This window comes from Coregonus clupeaformis, chromosome 35, assembly GCF_020615455.1.
Source record: "Coregonus clupeaformis isolate EN_2021a chromosome 35, ASM2061545v1, whole genome shotgun sequence".
In the NCBI taxonomy this organism is placed as follows: Eukaryota; Metazoa; Chordata; class Actinopteri; order Salmoniformes; family Salmonidae; genus Coregonus; species Coregonus clupeaformis.
This window is the reverse complement of record NC_059226.1, coordinates 37,859,533-37,879,881: the sequence shown is the minus strand read 5'-3', so window position 1 is coordinate 37,879,881 and position 20,349 is coordinate 37,859,533. Positions and strand designations below refer to the sequence as shown.

General features: G+C 45.1%; 1 protein-coding gene across 5 annotated transcripts in view; it reads left to right on the top strand.

Annotated features, from left to right (window-relative positions):
• Positions 1-20,056, top strand: part of LOC121551692 (nuclear distribution protein nudE homolog 1-A-like) — a 44,901-nt gene extending 24,845 nt beyond the window's left edge. For 3 of the 5 annotated variants that reach the window (XM_045211072.1, XM_045211073.1, XM_045211071.1), the window contains 8 exons: positions 1,385-1,591; positions 1,749-1,902; positions 10,265-10,413; positions 10,665-10,801; positions 14,788-15,042; positions 15,150-15,235; positions 16,539-16,690; positions 17,469-20,056. In XM_045211072.1, coding sequence (XP_045067007.1) covers positions 1,506-1,591; positions 1,749-1,902; positions 10,265-10,413; positions 10,665-10,801; positions 14,788-15,042; positions 15,150-15,235; positions 16,539-16,690; positions 17,469-17,517 — 1,068 coding nt within the window. In that variant the 5' untranslated portion in view covers positions 1,385-1,505 and the 3' untranslated portion in view covers positions 17,518-20,056. Of the gene's footprint in view, positions 1-186; positions 512-1,384; positions 1,592-1,748; positions 1,903-10,264; positions 10,414-10,664; positions 10,802-14,787; positions 15,043-15,149; positions 15,236-16,538; positions 16,691-17,468 lie in introns of those variants that run through there. The other 2 variants (XM_041864410.2, XM_045211070.1) reach the window with 2 other exon arrangements.
• The last annotated feature ends 293 nt before the right edge of the window (positions 20,057-20,349 follow it).

Sequence of the window (20,349 nt, the reverse complement as noted above, 5' to 3'; positions counted from 1 at the left end):
AACCTAACCATTACAACATTTTATTAGATCAAATAAGCCTATAAGTAGCAATTTAGCAATTACATTTTTTGTTGACCAAATTCGACACTCATTGACCTCCATACAAACATTTTCGTGGACAGATTTGGGGCGGGGTAAAACCTCTCGCTTCGCCTCTTCCTCTCTGCATGAAAGCAGATTTGATTTAACCGGCACCTCGTAGGCAAATCATGAACGCGATTGGCCATTCATCACCCTCAATACATGATTGACAGTATAAGCGACCAATGGTGAGCGGTTAAGCGATCGCGGTGGTTGGCGGATTAGCGGTGAGTCTTCTATGGACATATGAGATATGCAGCCTTCGTATTGTTCTATGTGGCAACTTTGTTACTACTTTTGACCAAGGAATGATCTATGTAACAACATTTGCTGGATACTTTTGTTCCGTTTTGTAGCTCGGTTATAAAGTAACCGTCATCTTTCGGCACTGGAGCACCGGCTGCTAGCCACCGCAAGTTACGCTAGGAAGGTTAGTATCAGCAGTCAATGTAAGGGGATTTAAATCGCGATGGGTAACGTTCATTTGTGACAAACTCATCCGTTAGATCGATGTATAGGCAAATTATGCTGTCCGCACGTATACATTTGTAACTGCATTTTGTACATTCTGACTTGGGTTCGTTATTGTAAAATTGACAGAAAATAAATGCCATAGCATAGCTACTTATTTTGACCAGAGACTACATAGTGCAAGCAAGTTTACGTAAGCCAGCTGACACTGCTTGTCACTGTTGTGAAGGCGAGAATACACTTCCCTTTTTGTGTTCTGTGTTCTCTTTTGTTTGCTGCCTTGTTTGACAAACATCAGTTAGCAAATACTTGTACATACAAGTTCCAGATATTGTTTAAGACTTTGGTTATGAGTAGAATGGCAATAGCTACAAAAGTAATCAAGTCATTTATCAAATTGGTCTATTTGCTTTGTTTTGAATAAACATGATCTATTCATGTTCATTAAGCCTGGCATCATACTCTTCTTTGGGTTGCTAAAGTTTGACAGCCAGCCTATTGTCGTCAGTTGACACCGACAGTGCACTCCTTAGCTAGTTAGATGATGGCTCACTTATGTCGTTGCAGTTCGCACTAAACTCCTGTAACCCCTTTCTGCTGTCCTTTCTTGCCTGAAGCACATGGTTCACTTGGAAATGCTGAATAGAGAACTCTTTCTCTCTTTTGGAAGAAAAAGTATCAACACTTGATCATCTTAAGTTTACGGACGCTCGCCTTGTATTTACTGACTTCTATTTACTTCTTTCTTTCTTTCTTTCTTTCTTTCTTTCTTTCTTTCTTTCTTTCTTTCTTTCTTTCTTTCTTTCTTTCTTCTATTTACTGCCTCCCATAGACTCAGTGAGAGGGGAACTGTAAGAGAGGGAGAGAAGAAGAGATTGGTGTGAGAAGAGGAGAACCTCAGTAGGTCGAAGAGAAGATTGGTGAGAGAAGAGTGTCCAGTAGTGTGGGCAGAGATGGGAGAACCAGAGCCCCTTAAGTTTGTTTCACTGGAGGAAGAGGTGGACTACTGGAAGGAACAGGTGGCCAAGCACCAACAGAGGTACACACACACACACACACACACACACACACACACACACACACAAAAAGAAGGAGCAGTCTGCCAGGCCCCAGCAGAGGTACCCACAGGTATCTGCTTAAACCGTGGTGTCCTCTGTTACTCCACGACTACCATCTTGACCCCTAACCTCTCCCAGGTCTGAGGAGGCGCAGGAGGAGCTGCAGGAGTTCCAGCAGATGAGCCGTGACTACGAGGTGGAACTGGAGATGGAACTCAAGCAGTGTGAGACACGGAACCAAGAACTCCTCACACAGAACAACAGGTTACACATGGAACTGGAGAACTACAAGGTATGAACCGTTGACTTGACTCTAGTCTAGAGAAGCGTTTTTCCAACCTCTACTCGGTTGGAACCAGCCGTTCCATCTATTTGAACTATTCCAGAACTAGCACACCTGGTTCAACTTATCATCAAGCCCTTAAATAATAATAATAATAATAATAATAATAATAATAATAATAATAATAATAATAATGTATTACATTTGTAAAGCTCTTTTCATTATACAGAATAATCTTTAAGTGCATGAAATCGAAATGAAATAGAACAAAGATGACACGACAACTGACACCAAGAACCCAGCTGATGCTACAAGGGACAAGGACACCAAGGAGCACAGATGGTAACAGAAAGCCTTCGTAAAGACAACGGTCTTTAGGCCTGTTTTAAAGGAGCCCAGAGTCTGTGGTGCCTTCAGGTGGTCCAGGAGGGCGTTCCAGATGTTGTGTCACGCATTGGTGAGGTGTGTTATTGGTGCGTCCTGGACCTGGTGGGGGGTCCCAACAAGTAGGGCCTCGGTTTTGCTGCTGTTCAGTTGAAGGAAGTTTTGCTTCCACCATGCCCTTATCTCCGTAAGGCAGGTGTTCAGACGGGCACATCCATCAGAGAGACTTTGGGCTGTTTTTACCTACAGCTGGGTGTCATCAGCATAGTAGAGGAAGAAGATTCCATGCCGGGGGAGAGCATGTACTGGACGAGCAGAATCGGTCCAAGAACAGATCCTTGTGGGACACCGCAGGTGACTTGGTGAGTCCGGGACCTGGACCCACCTAGCGACACATACTCAGTCCTGTCTGAGAGGTAGGAGTGGAACCAGCTCAGAGCTGGTCCAGACAGTCCGATGCTGTCCCGGAGGTGTTCCAGGAGGATGGGGTGGTTGACAGTGTCAAAAGCTGCGCTCAAGTCCAGGAGGATCCAGAGACGGGGAGTTTACATCAGCCGCCATTAGCAGGTTGTTGGTGACCCTGAGTAGGGTCGTTTCAGTGCTGTGGGCCGGCCGGAAACATGACCGGAACTTCTCAAATGGGTTGTTCTCATTGAGATGGTCCTGGAGCTGTACAGCAACCAATTTTTCCAACGCCTTGGAAAGGTAGGGGAGGGTGGATATTGGCCTGTATTTGGCAAGCACTTCTGGGTCCACGGTGGGCTTCTTCAGAAGGGGGGGGCTGATGACAGCAGTCTTAAATGCAGGTTTGACACTGCCAGATTGTTATCCACTCCCTCCAATCTGGGTTATCAGGGGGCTGAGTGTAGGGATGCATGTTTTGAACAGGGCTGTTGGAATAGGATCCCAGGTACAGGAGGAGGTAGTTTTCTCTACCTCCCTGGGTGACTTCAAGGAAGCAGTAGAAAGGCTGAGGTGGAGGGTCGAAGGCGGCAGAAGACAGAGTAGTAGATCTTTAGATGAGAGATCTGATGTTGCTGACCTTACTGTTAAAAAAAAGTGAATGAAGCTGTTACACTGCTCTTCCGTTGTCTCGATCTGGGACTGGGGGTTTCAAAAGTTGGTTTATTGTGGAAAACCGGTGCTTTGCGTTTCCAGGATTTGTATTGATGAGGTTGGAGTAGAACGTCGGCCGTGCCTCTTTCAGGGCCTTGGAATAGGCCATTTGGTGCTCTTGAAAGGCCAGTTTGTGGACGGTGAGCCCCAAGTTTCTGAGATCAGGATGCGTCCAGTGGATTTGGTGTTTTTCAGTTCTGGAGTAAACCAGGGAGCTGAGTTAGTGAATGTGACATCCCATGTTTTTATGGGGGCATGCAGGTGATTTTTACGGCGAGACATTCAAAATAGCACAGTTCAGGCAGTGGCAAGAGGGAGTTCAGCTTGGTGTACGATGGCTATGCCACCGCTGCGGCCAGTGCTGCAGGCTTTTTCCATGTACCTGTAACCAGGTGGGCAGGCTTTATTTAGGGCTAAGTAGACCCCAGGCTGATGCCAGGTTTCAGTTAGACACATGATGTCAAGCTTCTTGTCCACTATGTGGTTGTGCAGCAGGAGGGATTTATTAGTGAGAGACTGGGCATGAAATAGTTCCATGCTGATAGGCTGGACATGAAATAGTTCCATGCTGATAGGCTGACCATTAAATAGTTCCATGCTGATAGGCTGACCATGAAATAGTTCCATGCTGATAGGTTGGGCATGAAATAGTTCCATGATGATAGGCTGGGCATGAAATAGTTCCATGCTGATAGGCTGGGCATGAAATAGTTCCATGCTGATAGGCTGGGCATGAAATAGTTTCCATGCTGATAGGCTGGGCATGAAATAGTTCCATGCTGATAGGTTGGGCATGAAATAGTTCCATGCTGATAGGTTGGCCATGAAATAGTTCCATGCTGATAGGTTGGCCATGAAATAGTTCCATGCTCATAGGTTGGGCATGAAATAGTTCCATGCTGATAGGTTGGGCATGAAATAGTTCCATGCTGATAGGCTGACCATTAAATAGTTCCATGCTGATAGGCTGACCATTAAATAGTTCCATGCTGATAGGCTGACCATTAAATAGTTCCATGCTGATAGGTTGGGCATGAAATAGTTCCATGCTGATAGGTTGGGCATTAAATAGTTCCATGCTGATAGGCTGACCATTAAATAGTTCCATGCTGATAGGCTGACCATTAAATAGTTCCATGCTGATAGGTTGGGCATTAAATAGTTCCATGCTGATAGGTTGGGCATTAAATAGTTCCATGCTGATAGGCTGACCATTAAATAGTTCCATGCTGATAGGTTGGGCATTAAATAGTTCCATGCTGATAGGCTGACCATTAAATAGTTCCATGCTGATAGGTTGGGCATGAAATAGTTCCATACTGATAGGTTGGGCATGAAATAGTTCCATGCTGATAGGCTGACCATTAAATAGTTCCATGCTGATAGGCTGACCATTAAATAGTTCCATGCTGATAGGCTGACCATTAAATAGTTCCATGCTGATAGCTTGGGCATTAAATAGTTCCATGCTGATAGGCTGACCATTAAATAGTTCCATGCTGATAGGCTGACCATTAAATAGTTCCATGCTGATAGGCTGACCATGAAATAGTTCCATGCTGATAGGCTGACCATGAAATAGTTCCATGCTGATAGGCTGACCATGAAATAGTTCCATGCTGATAGGCTGGGCATGAAATAGTTCCATGCTGATAGGCTGACCATTAAATAGTTCCATGCTGATAGGCTGACCATTAAATAGTTCCATGCTGATAGGCTGACCATTAAATAGTTCCATGCTGATAGACAAGAGAGCTGTAGATTAAATAGGAGTTGCATCAAGTCTCTGTAGAGGGCACTAAATCAAGTATCAGAGGTCTCAGAGCACTGAAATCCACTCCGATTTGCCTTGTGTGCAGAGGTCTTGCTGTGTTTCCAACTGCCTGAGGAGCAGCCAGCAAACCTGGCCAGTGTCTTTTATCATCCAACCCCGGTGGGCATGTTGTACTGCTCTCATTGGGAGTGCACACAAAATACTTTATTTTGTTTAATAGTCTCCTACTCCCTCGTTGTCCTCGCCAGCTGCATGTTTTCCGTAGGATCCCATATTGAATAAAGCTGTTCTTGAGCTCCTAACAACAGGGTGGTTTAATCCTTTCAAAACTTCTGAGGACTCTTTCTGCGTTATGAATGAGGGTTGCTGCCATTTCTGAATCTTTGATCCAGCCTTTGGTCAGGTGATGGGAGAAGATGAGGATGATATGAGGGTCTATGAAGATTTGGGCTGCTTTTCAAATCCAAACAAATAGATTGGAGAAGTTGTCAGAAATGTTAACTAACTTAATTTTGTTGGTAAAAAATAAATAGATACAGTGGGGGAAAAAAAGTATTTAGTCAGCCACCAATTGTGCAAGTTCTCCCACTTAAAAAGATGAGAGAGGCCTGTAATTTTCATCATAGGTACACGTCAACTATGACAGACAAATTGAGAATTTCTTTCTCCAGAAAATTACATTGTAGGATTTTTAATGAATTTATTTGCACATTTTTGTGGAAAATAAGTATTTGGTCACCTACAAACAAGCAAGATTTCTGGCTCTCACAGACCTGTAACTTCTTCTTTAAGAGGCTCCTCTGTCCTCCACTCGTTACCTGTATTAATGGCACCTGTTTGAACTTATCAGTATAAAAGACACCTGTCCACAACCTCAAACAGTCACACTCCAAACTCCACTATGGCCAAGACCAAAGAGCTGTCAAAGGACAGCTGAAACAAAATTGTAGACCTGCACCAGGCTGAGAAGACTGAATCTGCAATAGGTAAGCAGCTTGGTTTGAAGAAATCAACTGTGGGAGCAATTATTAGGAAATGGAAGACATACAAGACCACTGATAATCTCCCTCGATCTGGGGCTCCACGCAAGATCTCACCCCGTGGGGTCAAAATGATCACAAGAACGGTGAGCAAAATCCCAGAACCACACGGGGGACCTAGTGAATGACCTGCAGAGAGCTGGGACCAAAGTAACAAAGCCTACCATCAGTAACACACTACGCCGCCAGGGACTCAAATCCTGCAGTGCCAGACGTGTCCCCCTGCTTAAGCCAGTACATGTCCAGGCCCGTCTGAAGTTTGCTAGAGTGCATTTGGATGATCCAGAAGAGGATTGGGAGAATGTCATATGGTCAGATGAAACCAAAATAGAACTTTTTGGTAAAAACTCAACTCGTCGTGTTTGGAGGACAAAGAATGCTGAGTTGCATCCAAAGAACACCATACCTACTGTGAAGCATGGGGGTGGAAACATCATGCTTTGGGGCTGTTTTTCTGCAAAGGGACCAGGACGACTGATCCGTGTAAAGGAAAGAATGAATGGGGCCATGTATCGTGAGATTTTGAGTGAAAACCACCTTCCATCAGCAAGGGCATTGAAGATGAAACGTGGCTGGGTCTTTCAGCATGACAATGATCCCAAACACACCGCCCGGGCAACGAAGGAGTGGCTTCGTAAGAAGCATTCCAAAACATCACTGCTCTAGAGGAGATCTGCATGGAGGAATGGGCCAAAATACCAGCGACAGTGTGTGAAAACCTTGTGAAGACTTACAGAAAACATTTGACCTGTGTCATTGCCAACAAAGGGTATATAACAAAGTATTGAGAAACTTTTGTTATTGACCAAATACTTATTTTCCACCATAATTTGCAAATAAATTCATTAAAAATCCTACAATGTGATTTTCTGGAGAAAAAAAATCTCATTTTGTCTGTCATAGTTGACGTGTACCTATGATGAAAATTACAGGCCTCTCATCTTTTTAAGTGGGAGAACTTGCACAATTGGTGGCTGACTAAATACTTTTTTCCCCCACTGTATCTGTGTTCAATACTTGATTAGCTATCAATAAATCAAAGTTAATAAAAACAATGCACATAAACACTTTTTATTAATGTATTATTAATTTATGAAGTATACATTTGCAGGAGTAAACTACCAAGGCTGCCGCAAGGCTCCATGGCAACCATGGAATCTTCAAGCCCTTGACTACATGAATCAGGTCGTAGTTCAGGGTGATAACAACATTGTGAAATGTCTCGTTGGTCCCAGAGGAGATGTTTGAAAAAGGCTGGTCTAGACTCCAGAGAACCTTGCAGAACAGTGGAGAACTAGAGGGTTCTCTGAAGCTGACAATGTAAAGTATGGATCCTGAGAACTCCAAGCTATAGAACAGATATGATAGCGTAACAGTCTAGAATGTGATGGAACTGTCTTAGAACATCTAAGGCAACAACACGGTTCAGAACAGAACAACAGTTAGGTTAAACAACCCCCTTGAAGAAACTGGATAGGTGGAAACAAAATGGCGGATGCTCCCTGAAGCCACACTGTAAGGTCGCAGGTGGAGCAATCATCACTATCTCCTTACACCTATCCCATACTTCAGATCTGCCATATTGTAGAATGTGTTTTATTAGATAATTAATGGCATTCCTTCAGGCCCTGCGGTAGACTAGCGTCCTGTCCAGGGGGTGTACTTGTACTCCCACTACAGAAACAGGTGTTTCCTGCTCTATGGGCCATTCTGGCTGGGACAAGGCTACTAACTTCATTTTACTTCAGACGCTGCAAAACAACGACTGGCAAGAAGCTTTGAGTTGTTTTCAGACCAGACATAAATGTACTAGCTACTTTGATCACATGCAGCACCATATCTTCTAACCATAATGAATGCATCTGTTGAGGCTTAGTGAGTTTCCTCTGACAGAGCTGTTGTAAAACACGGGCTCATTCAGTAGGGAGCTACGTTTTTGGAATATTCAGGTCGTAATACGCTATATAGAACAAAACATTGCCTTGTGACGACTAGGGAATCACATCTGCAACGTTCGACAACGTTTGGCTACTAAACGTGGCCCAGGTCTGTCTGATGGAAAGCCTGCAGTTGTATTTGAATGGGTATTTTCCTATCAGCCGGCTGCCTGTTTGGGCCAGTGGTTATGAGCCTGCTATCCCTGAGGAGAATAGGGCGGGCTAGAATAGGGTGCTGCTGGTCTAAAGGGCTCTCCGTGGGACAGTAGTGTCTGTGTCTGTCTGTCTGTGTCTGTCTGTGTGTGATGACTGAGCGACTGTATTCATCGCTAGAGGAGAGCTCTCCAGACCTCCCGGGTCAGAGAGAAGATTTAGCAATTTTATAACTCATTTCATGTAATTCTACTCATTTTTTCCAGGAGGCAGAGAGAACAATTTGGTCGTTTTTCAGCTAATTTCTTGCAATGCTATACATTTTGCCATAGGGTGGAGAGAAATGTTAGCAGTTTTTAATATGATATCTGAGTGAGTGACTTAACAAAATCAATGGGGGCCACCCGGTCGGTAATTCGACCATGATTACTACAAGTTTCGATAGGTGGTCGCTAGACTAACTTACAATCTAATTTTTTTTAGCTGACATGGGTTAATTGAGTGATTGTCAGTAGCTAGGTTTCCATCCAATTGGCGACAGATTTTCATGCTAATATTCTAAAATCTGCATAAGGAAAATATGCGAATGCGTGATGACATTGTGCACACAAAATGTACTGTTTCGACTTAAGTTTTCATGTACCGAATTAATAAATTTTACCGACACAAAAGATCCCACCTAGTCGAACTAACAAATGATGTCTGCATTTACATTTTGTTACTGAAACTTCCTCTTTCCATCACTTCCTCTTTCTGTCATGACTTTACTCACAACTGGATGGAAATGTGGTTTGTGCATGCCTGGCTATGCTTGAGGTGATGTTACTTTGGAACCGCTGACGATGTCTGACACTCACTTCCTGATGGATGTACTTCCTGTGACACGTTGCCAACAGTTGAGTCAGACAGGAAGTTACAAAAGCTATAGCATCCTGTCTATATCTATTACCAAACCTAAGCTGTGTCTGAAAAAGTTACTAGTTGTCAAATTCTTGTTTCCTCAATTCCTCTCAAAGCTCATTAGAGGAGGAGGTCTGAGGGAGGGACCTCAGATCCCCTCCAATGAGCTTTGAGAGGAATTGAGGAACCAAGGATGGAGGAAGCAAGGATTTGACTCTGCAGGCCCATTAGACTGACATGGCTACTGGTTAACATGAGTATTTGCATGCAGAGATAATTGAGATGGAGCAGACAGTTAAGTGAGCTAGTCTTGTCATCAGGTCATTTCCCTAACAAACTGTCAGGTCAAGTCTGAACTGCTGCCTGCTAGCTATCTTTGCTGGGAACACTTAACTGTAGATTTTATATACCGTGTGTAACTGAAGAGAAATGCTGTGTTGTGTTGATGAATATGGCCTAATTAACCGTCTTCTGGATTTATACAGTCAATCACATTTATTTATAAAGACAGTGAGTTTGTCCGGGGCTACATAACAAATGTGTGCTGTTGGGGGGTACTGGAGGAGTTGAGAAACACTGTTGGGGTACTGGAGGAGTTGAGAAACACTGTTGGGGTACTGGAGGAGTTGATAAACACTGTTGGGGGGTACTGGAGGAGTTGAGAAATACTGTTGGGGTACTGGAGGAGTTGATAAACACTGTTGGGGGGTACTGGAGGAGTTGAGAAACACTGTTTGGGGTCCTGGAGGAGTTGAGAAATACTGTTGGGGGTACTGGAGGAGTTGAGAAACACTGTTGGGGTACTGGAGGAGTTGAGAAACACTGTTGGGGTACTGGAGGAGTTGAGAAATACTTTTGGGGTACTGGAGGAGTTGAGAAACACTGTTGGGGGTACTGGAGGAGTTGAGAAATAATTTTGGGTACTGGAGGAGTTGAAACACTGTTGGGGGTACTGGAGGAGTTGAGAAACACTGTTGGGGGTACTGGAGGAGTTGAGAAACACTGTTGGGGTACTGGAGGAGTTTAGTGTACTACTGTTGACCATTTCTCCCCACTATCCCCTCCAGGAGAAGTATGAAACGCAGCACTCGGAGGCGTACCGTCAGATCTCTACTCTGGAAGGAGACCTGGCTGAGACCACGGCCATCAGAGACCAGCTCCATAAATACATCAGAGAGCTGGAGCAGGCTAATGATGACCTGGAGAGAGCCAAGAGGTAGGAGAGGGGTTGTAGGGGTGTAACTGGAGCAGGCTAATGATGACCTGGAGAGACCCCTACATCATAAGCACCTCTCTGTTTCTCTCTGTTTGTCTCTGTGCTCCTGGACCATCTCACTGGCATGATTCTTACATGAAGAATAGAGAATGGTTCTTAATGATGGATCCTAACATGACCTAACTCTACCTATTCCTCCTCCTCTCTCTCCCCTCCTCCCTCTCTCCCTCCCTCCCTCCCTCCTCCATCAGGGCTACCATCATGTCTCTGGAGGACTTTGAACAGAGGATGAACCATGTGATAGAGAGGAATGCCTTCCTGGAGAGTGAGCTGGACGAGAAGGAGAGCCTACTGGAGTCAGTTCAGAGACTGAAGGATGAAGCCAGAGGTGTGTCTCGGTGTGGGTCTTGTGCTGCAGGCTGAGACATCAGGCTGGGACAGTGTTTGTGTGTGTGGTGGTATGAATGAAGGGCTCTGTTCTTCTGGTTAACTGGTGGTTCTGGTTAACTGGCAGTTCTGGTTAACTGGCGGTCCTGGGGTTCTGGTTAACTGGTGGTTCTGGTTAACTGGCGGTCCTGTGGTTCTGGTTAACTGGCGGTCCTGTGGTTCTGGTTAACTGGCGGTCCTGGGGTTCTGGTTAACTGGCGGTCCTGTTGTTCTGGTTAACTGGCGGTCCTGTTGTTCTGGTTAACTGGCGGTCCTGGGGTTCTGGTTAACTGGCTGTCCTGTTCTGGTTAACTGGCGGTCCTGTTGTTCTGGTTAACTGGCGGTCCTGGGGTTCTGGTTAACTGGCTGTCCTGTTCTGGTTAACTGGCGGTCCTGTTGTTCTGGTTAACTGGCGGTCCTGGGGTTCTGGTTAACTGGCTGTCCTGTTCTGGTTAACTGGCTGTCCTGTTCTGGTTAACTGGCGGTCCTGTGTGTGTGTTGCGTGGGCTTGATGTGATGTTCTCCTGTTTGTCTCTGGCTATCTACTGTTTGTCCCCCCTCTCTGTCGCCCCTCTCTGTCCCCCCTCTCTGTCCCCCCTCTCTCCCCTCTCTCTCCCTCTCTCTCCCTCTCTCCCCCTCTCCCCCCTCTCTCCCCTCTCTGTCCCCTCTCTGTCCCCTCTCTCCCCCTCTCTCCCCCTCTCTCTCCCCCTCTCTCTCCCCTCTTCCCTCTCTCCCCTCTCTCTCCCCTCTCTGTCCCCTCTCTCCCCCTCCTCTTCCTCTCTCCCTCCTCTCTCCCTCTCTCTCCCCTCTCTGTCCCCTCTCTCCCCCCTCTCTCCCCTCTCTCTCCCTCTCTGTCCCCTCTCTCCCCTCTCTCCCCTCTCTCTCCCCCTCTCTCCTCCTCTCCCTTCTCTCTCCCCCTCTCTCCCTTCTCTCTCCCCTCTCTGTCCCCTCTCTCCCTTCTCTCTCTCCTCTCTCTCCTCTCTCTCCCCTCTCTCTCTGTTGAAGAGGTTGAAACCTCTATTTATTGCTGGTGTGAGTAGGACAATATATGGAGATGGTGCTCTGGTTAGAGAGCACAGAAGATGGACTGTTCCTCAGTTTACTGCTCTTTAATCTTGCTTGCAGGTTTAACAAAGTTCACACTTCTGTGCCATCGTTAAGCTGTAATTAGCCAATGTTGTGTGTCCATAAACTGTGGTCTGAAATGATAAACATGAAATCTATTGGTATCAATATTATGTGTTGACAGGTTATGATAAGGGACATATTAATTAGCAATAATAAACCAGATTAAGTTGTCTTCTGCTGTAACAATACGACGACATGCATAACATACAGCTGGCGGGTTATACACTGTATCGGCAGGATAGAACAGCAGCCTCTGGTAAAACAAGGGGTGGCGGTCTATGCATATTTGTAAACAACAGCTGGTGCACGATATCTAAGGAAGTCTCGAGGTTTTGCTCGCCTGAGGTAGAGTATCTCATGATAAGCTGTAGACCACACTATCTACCAAGAGAGTTTTCATCTATATTCTTCGTAGCTGTCTATTTACCACCACAAACCGATGCTGGCACTAAGACCACACTCAATGAACTGTATCCGGCCATAAGCAAACAGGAAAACGCTCATCAAGAGGCGGCACTCCTAGTGGCTGGGGACTTTAATGCAGGGAAACTTAAATCTGTTCTACCTCATTTCTACCAGCATGTTAATTGTGCAACTAGAGGGAAAAAAACTCTAGACTACCTTTACTCCACACACAGAGACGCGTACAAAGCTCTCCCTCGCCCTCCATTTGGCAAATCTGACCATAATTATATCCTCCTGATTCCTGCTTACAAGCAAAAACCAAAGCAGGAAGCACCAGTGAATCGGTCAATAAAAAAGTGGTCAGATGAAGCAGATGTTAAGCTACAGGACTGTTTTGCTACCACAGACTGGAATATGTTCCGGGATTCTTCCGATGGCATTGAGGAGTACACCACATTAGTCACTGGCTTCATCAATAAGTGCATCGACGACGTCGTCCCCACAGTGACTGTACGTACATACCCCAACCAGAAGCCATGGATTACAGGCAACATCCGCACTGAGCTAAAGGGTAGAACTGCTGCTTTCAAGAAGCGGGACTCTAACCCGGAAGTTTATAAGAAATCCCGCTATGCCCTCCGACGAACCATCAAACAGGCAAAGCGTCAATACAGGACTAAGATTGAATCGTACTATACCGGCTCTGACGCTCGTCGGATGTGGCAGGGCTTGAAAACTATTACAGACTACAAAGGGAAGCACAGCCGTGAGCTGCCCAGTGACACAAGCCTACCAGACGAGCTAAATTACTTCAATGCTCGCTTCGAGGCAAGTAACACTGAAAGATGCATGAGAGCATCAGCTTTTCCGGACGACTGTGTGATCACGCTCTCCGTAGCCGATGTGAGTAAGACTTTTAAGCAGGTCAACATTCACAAGGCCGCAGGGCCAGACGGATTACCAGGACGTGTACTCCGAGCATGTGCTGACCAACTGGCAAGTGTCTTCACTGACATTTTCAACCTGTCCCTGACTGAGTCTGTAATACCAACATGTTTCAAGCAGACCACCATAGTCCCTGTGCCCAAGAACACTAAGGTAACCTGGCTAATTGACTACCGACCCGTAGCGCTCACGTCTGTAGCCATGAAGTGCTTTGAAAGGCTGGTCATGGCTCACATCAACACCATTATCCCAGAAACCCTAGACCCACTCCAATTTGCATATCGCCTCAACAGATCCACAGATGATGCAATCTCTATTGCACTCCACACTGCCCTTTCACACCTGGACAAAAGGAACACCTATGTGAGAATGCTATTCATTGACTACAGCTCAGCGTTCAACACCATAGGGCCCTCAAAGCTCATCACCAAGCTAAGGACCCTGGGACTAAATACCTCCCTCTGCAACTGGATCCTGGACTTCCAGATCCAGGTGGTAAGGGTAGGTAACAACACATCTGCCACGCTGATCCTCAATACGGGGGCCCCTCAAGGGTGCGTGCTCAGTCCCCTCCTGTACTCCCTGTTCACTCATTACTGCATGGCCAGGCACGACTCCAACACCATCATTTAAGTTTGCAGATGACACAACAGTGGTAGGCCTGATCACCGACAACGATGAGACAGCCTATAGGGAGGTGGTCAGAGACCTGGCAGGGTGGTGCCAGGACAACAACCTCTCCCTCAACGTGATCAAGACAAAGGAGATGATTTGTAGACTACAGGAAAAAGAAGAGGACCGAGCGCGCACCCATTCTCATCGTGGAGCAGGTTGAGAGCTTCAGGTTCCTTGGTGTCCACATCACCAACAAACTAATGTGGTCCAAGCACACCAAGACAGTCGTGAAGAGGGCACGACAAAACCTATTCCCCCTGAAAAGATTTGGCATGGGTCCTCAGATCCTCAAAAGGTTCTACAGCTGCACCATCGAGAGCATCCTGACTGGTTGCATCACGGCCTGGTATGGCAACTGCTTGGCCTCCGACCGCAAGGCACTATAGAGGGTAGTGCGTACGGCCCAGTACATCACTGGGGCCAAGCTTCCTGCCATCCAGGACCTCTATACCAGGCGGTGTCAGAGGAAGGCCCTAAAAATGGTCAATGACTCCAGCCGCCACCCTAGTCATAGACTGTTCTCTCTGCTACCGCACGGCAAGCGGTACTGGAGCACCAAGTCTAGGTCCAAGAGGCATCACACACAGTGAAGGATTAACAGCTAGAAATAATCATGTTACAAACCGGAGATTCCTCTCCACAGGCGCAAGCTGAACTTGGGAATGAATGAACACTCAGAGCAGTCCTAGCTATGACATCAGTCACTCTTAAAGGGACAGGCTTTCTTACTGTCTCTCTCTGTCTGTCTCTGTGTGTGTCTCTCACTCTCTTTCACTCTGTGTGTGTATGTCTTAGATCTAAGACAGGAGTTGGCAGTCCAACAGAAGCAGGAAAGACGACCGTCCTTCACTGTCACCAAAGACTCTCTCTCAGACAAGATGGAGGAAAAAACATCCCTCGCTACCTCCCATTCATTCACACGCCCCCCCTCATCCCTCCGTTCCTCCCCTCCTCCTGCTCTCTCCTCCTCAGCTCTCCTCTCCACCCCCTCCAGACCACCCCACCCCTCAGCAAGCCCCTTCATCACCCCCCCACCCTCTTACAGCAGAGGTGAGTGCCCCCCCCGTGTGTGTGTGTGTGTTCATGTGGAAAATGTCTACTCATTAAATTCCCGGATCACACCAGGAGATTTTAAACTCTTTATTTTTTGTGTTCAGGTGACGGCCAATCAGGTACTCCTCTCACTGCGTCGGCACGTATATCAGCTCTCAACATCGTAGGAGAACTGCTGAGGAAAGTTGGGGTAAGATGATTTAAAGGTCTGAGGTGATAAAGGTCTTCTAATTCTAACACTCATACACACACAACTACACAACTACACAAGAAATAAGCGGTATAATGCCAGAGGAATATCTTTGGTTTGTCTCTGTGACATTCAGAAGCTGTGCTACGACCTTCTAAAGTCGAGGGGTCAAAGAAATTGGACTTTGCTCGGGAAGTAATCTTTTACAATGTGACTGTCGCTATCAATTGATCAAATCACTTTCTGTAAAAGAGTATGCATAATTAAATTGAGGGTTAATATCAATAATTATAATAAAACTTAATTGGTAGCGGAATAACATTTGGGGGAAATCAGGTCTAGACTTTTATTTTCTAAATGAATTATTATGATGATGAAATAGCCTACCTACGTTTTTATGAAACTATGTAGAATAGCAGGAAATGAGCTTCCAAACAACACAATGTTCCCAATGAAACCAAAATCAAGCTGGTGTTGTCTTTAATCTGGGTTATTCAATAAACAAATGACATTAAAAAAGGGGGCCTTGGGGGGAAAGGTTGGGAGCCCCTGCACTAATACCTCCCTCATACAGGTAGTGCAGCGGTTGTGTGTGATTAACATCTGTTTCCTGTCAGTTGTACAGCTGTAACAGGAAGTTTGCTGACTGTTTTGTTCTCTCTATTTGACTCTCTGATCACAACACATTCATGTATATCACAACACTGTTCTGTATTCCTCTCTGATCACGACACATTCATGTATATCACAACACTGTTCTGTATTCCTCTCTGATCACGACACATTCATGTATATCACAACACTGTTCTGTATCCCTCTCTGATCACAACACATTCATGTATATCACAACACTGTTCTGTCTTCCTCTCTGATCACGACACATTCATGTATATCACAACACTGTTCTGTCTTCCTCTCTGATCACGACACATTCATGTATATCACAACACTGTTCTGTATTCCTCTCTGATCACGACACATTCATGTATATCACAACACTGTTCTGTCTTCCTCTCTGATCACGACACATTCATGTATATCACAACACTGTTCTTTCTTCCTCTCTGATCACGACACATTCATGTATATCACAACACTGTTCTGTCTTCCTCTCTGATCACGACACATTCATGTATATCACAACACTGTTCCGTATTCCTCTCTGATCACGACACATTCATGTATATCACAACACTGTTCTGTATTCCCCTCTGACCACCGTATCACAAACACATAACATACCACTGTGTGTGTGTGTGTCTGCTATATGTGTGTAACCCTGCATCCATGCCTGTGGTTTCAGAACCTGGAGTCTAAACTAGCATCCTGTAGGGAGTTTGTCTATGAACAGTCTCCTGGTCGCAGTACCCTCTCTGGGGGACAGGGGGCGGCACCCATCCAGAAAGGCACTTCTTCTGACACACTGTCCGCCACCAACGGACTCTACGAGAAAGGGTGAGGGGTCGACTATCGCTAGCTCTACGACTAGCTCAATAATGATCGCATCCCCAAATGGCACCCTGTTCCCTATAGGTCCTGGTTAATAGTAGTGCACTATTGAATAGGGTGCCATTTTGGGACTCGAAGCAATGACTTGACAAGCTATTTGTATAGCCTACCTACAACTGAATCAGGTAATGTAAACAAACATTTAAACTGTTAGGGATCTACATGCTGATATTGATCCATGTAGTTTTTATTACATTCAACTGGAACCCAACAGCCCATCACAAGAAAGCCCATCAGAGAACGAAATGGACACTGAAGACAAATACATTAAAAAAATAAAATAATACATAAAAATATATTCCGTTAGTCGTGGTGTCATAGCTTACAACCTAATGAATAAATATATAGCTGATTAGTCGTCTACATGATATTAATGAGTGATGATGATCCTTATCCTAACAGAAGTAGTAGTAGTACCCTGTAGCTCAGTTGGTAGAGCATGGCGTTTGCAACGCCAGGGTTGTGGGTTCGTTTCCCACTGGGGGCCAGTATGAAAAATATATGCACTCACTAACTGTAAGTCGCTCTGGATAAGAGCGTCTGCTAAATTACTAAAATGTAAATTTAAGTCAAACCCAAGAACCGAACAACAAGGCCCATTGGGGTATGAAAGTCACAAATTAGCCTGGGACAAAATGGCTGAGAATAGTCTGAGTTGAAGTCTGAAACATTCTGTCAGTTGTAGTGTGCTGTTAAAGTAATCTGTTTCTGTTGTGTGTTACAGCATGGTGAAGAGACTAGACTTCGGACCAGGACCCAAAATTATTCTGTGAACCCCCCATCCGGTTAGCTACAGTGTGCACTAATGAATGTGTCCCTGCCCAGCACAGTCTCCCTTGGCTACCAGGCTTGTATCACAGCTTTCAGCTTCCAATGGGGTTTAATGTACTAGCATACAGCTCTCTCACTCTGGTGGAATGGAATGGACCAGATTATTGGACATCACTGAAGTGAGTCTAGAGTTCTAGAACTGTTCTAGAATGTCATTGAGACAGAACCTCGCCATCTAATGCAATGGAACGTCATAGAACGTCAGTGTTGATATCAACTGTTCTAGAGCGTCGTTGAGGAGCTTTGATGACGTCACGGATCAACGGTACTCCTTCCCTCTGCGCTTTACCCAGGATGCTTTGCCCCTGCGGGTCTCTTATCGAGGACAGAGAGGCTCCTAGGAGCGGGGCTTATGGCACGGGCACTTCCTGTTGGAACTAACCTGTAGCGGACCCATATCTGGTCTAAAGTAGTGCATTATGTTGGGAATAGGGTGCCATCTGGAACTTAACCACGTGTTGTTTTGTTACATTTGCTGTGTTCTGTTTTGGGTGTTTCTGTTCCTTTTGATGTTTGATGGAGGAAAAAGTGTTACTGGAATGGGAGGTTATCCACACAATAATGATGATTTATATTTCAAATGTTTTTATTTATTTATTTTACTTCACATGAATACAACCCCTTGTTTTGTCTGCTAATCTTTGAAGAATAATAATGATAATACTGTAACTGACTGAACGGTGACACCTACTGGTTAAGGAGAGGAAGTGGAAGGAGGAGAGGTTCAGGAGTAGGGTTGCAAAATTCCAGTAACTTTCCCAAAATACCCAGGTTTTCCAGAAATCCTGGTTGGAAGATTTCCAGAATCAGGGTGTAGTAAGCAGGAAATCTGGAATCCTTCAGCCAGGATCTCTGAAAATCCAGGACATTTTGGGACTAGTCAGGAGGCAGAAGGAAAGTTGGTGTAGAAGGTTGGGTAAGGAATAGATAGACTTTGCACCTTTATTGCAGGTCCAGGATCAGATTTTGTTTCTCTAATGGTTAATGGTGGGATTGGGGTTAGGGTAATCTGATCCTAGATCTGTGGGTGACTTCTACCTCACAGGAAAAGTGAAGGTGTGTTTGGTTAGGTTGGGGAATGTGTTGGGCGTAGATGTGGATAGAGAAGCCTTCTTTCCATTGCCATAATGGCTTCTGTGACCACATGGGCAGATTTCTCCATTTTAAAGTAGTCAAGTTCTTCTTCAACCGCTGACTCTGTAAAGCCAAGGTTGGTGATTTAATGCCACCTGCAGTTACGTAATGTTTGCTAAGGAGTATAATTCCAATGGCTGATCAATCCTGCTGACCTGGATGGGATTCTGTGATCCTTTCCCAACCCATAGCAAGTCCCAGCCAGTTGACTACTTCAAAATGTTGAAAGTCCTCAGTGGCTCACTCTGCCCGTGCTAAAACAGGCTTTGTGGCACATGAGCCATCTATCCAAGCCTATGGTGTTGAGTGGATGCCATTTCACCAGAGCTACTGATGGCACCTCATCCTGGTCAAACCTGACTGAACGCTAGCCTGCGCTCACCTTTTAGAGCTTCAACAGGGCTAGTCTGATATCTTCAACAGGGCCAGTCTGATATCTTCAACAGGGCTAGTCTGATATCTTCCACAGGGCTAGTCTGATATCTTCAACAGGGCTAGTCTGATATCTTCAACAGGGCTAGTCTGATATCTTCAACAGGGCTAGTCTGATATCTTCAACAGGGCTAGTCTGATATCTTCAACAGGGCTAGTCTGATATTTTCAACAGGGCTAGTCTGATATCTTCAACAGGGCCAGTCTGATATTTTCAACATGGCCAGTCTGATATCTTCAACATGGCCAGTCTGATATTTTCAACATGGCCAGTCTGATATCTTCAACATGGCCAGTCTGATATCTTCAACAGGGCCAGTCTGATATTTTCAACATGGCCAGTCTGATATCTTCAACATGGCCAGTCTGATATTTTCAACATGGCCAGTCTGATATCTTCAACATGGCCAGTCTGATATCTTCAACATGGCCAGTCTGATATCTTCAACATGGCCAGTCTGATATCTTCAACATGGCCAGTCTGATATCTTCAACATGGCCAGTCTGATAACTTCAACATGGCCAGTCTGATATTTTCAACATGGCCAGTCTGATATTTTCAACATGGCCAGTCTGATATTTTCAACATGGCCAGTCTGATATTTTCAACATGGCCAGTCTGATATTTTCAACAGGGCCAGTCTGATATTTTCAACAGGGCCAGTCTGATATAACAGAGTTAGATTACCAAAGTTAATGGTGCCTTCTTGAACTGTAATTTGTTTAAACTATAGCAATACAGTTTGATTATTTTACTAGTAGAAATCTTGAATGAATGAATGAATGAATGAATGAATAAACCGTGTTGTAAAGTAATCCACGTTGAGATTGAAGCTGTATTTTATGTTTCTAAGTAGACATTTTTATACACTGCTCAAAAAAATAAAGGGAACACTTAAACAACACATCCTAGATCTGAATGAATGAAATAATCTTATTAAATACTTTTTTCTTTACATAGTTGAATGTGCTGACAACAAAATCACACAAAAATTATCAATGGAAATCAAATGTATCAACCCATGGAGGTCTGGATTTGGAGTCACCCTCAAAATTAAAGTGGAAAACCACACTACAAGCTGATCCAACTTTGATGTAATGTCCTTAAAACAAGTCAAAATGAGGCTCAGTAGTGTGTGTGGCCTCCACGTGCCTGTATGACCTCCCTACAACGCCTGGGCATGCTCCTGATGAGGTGGCGGATGGTC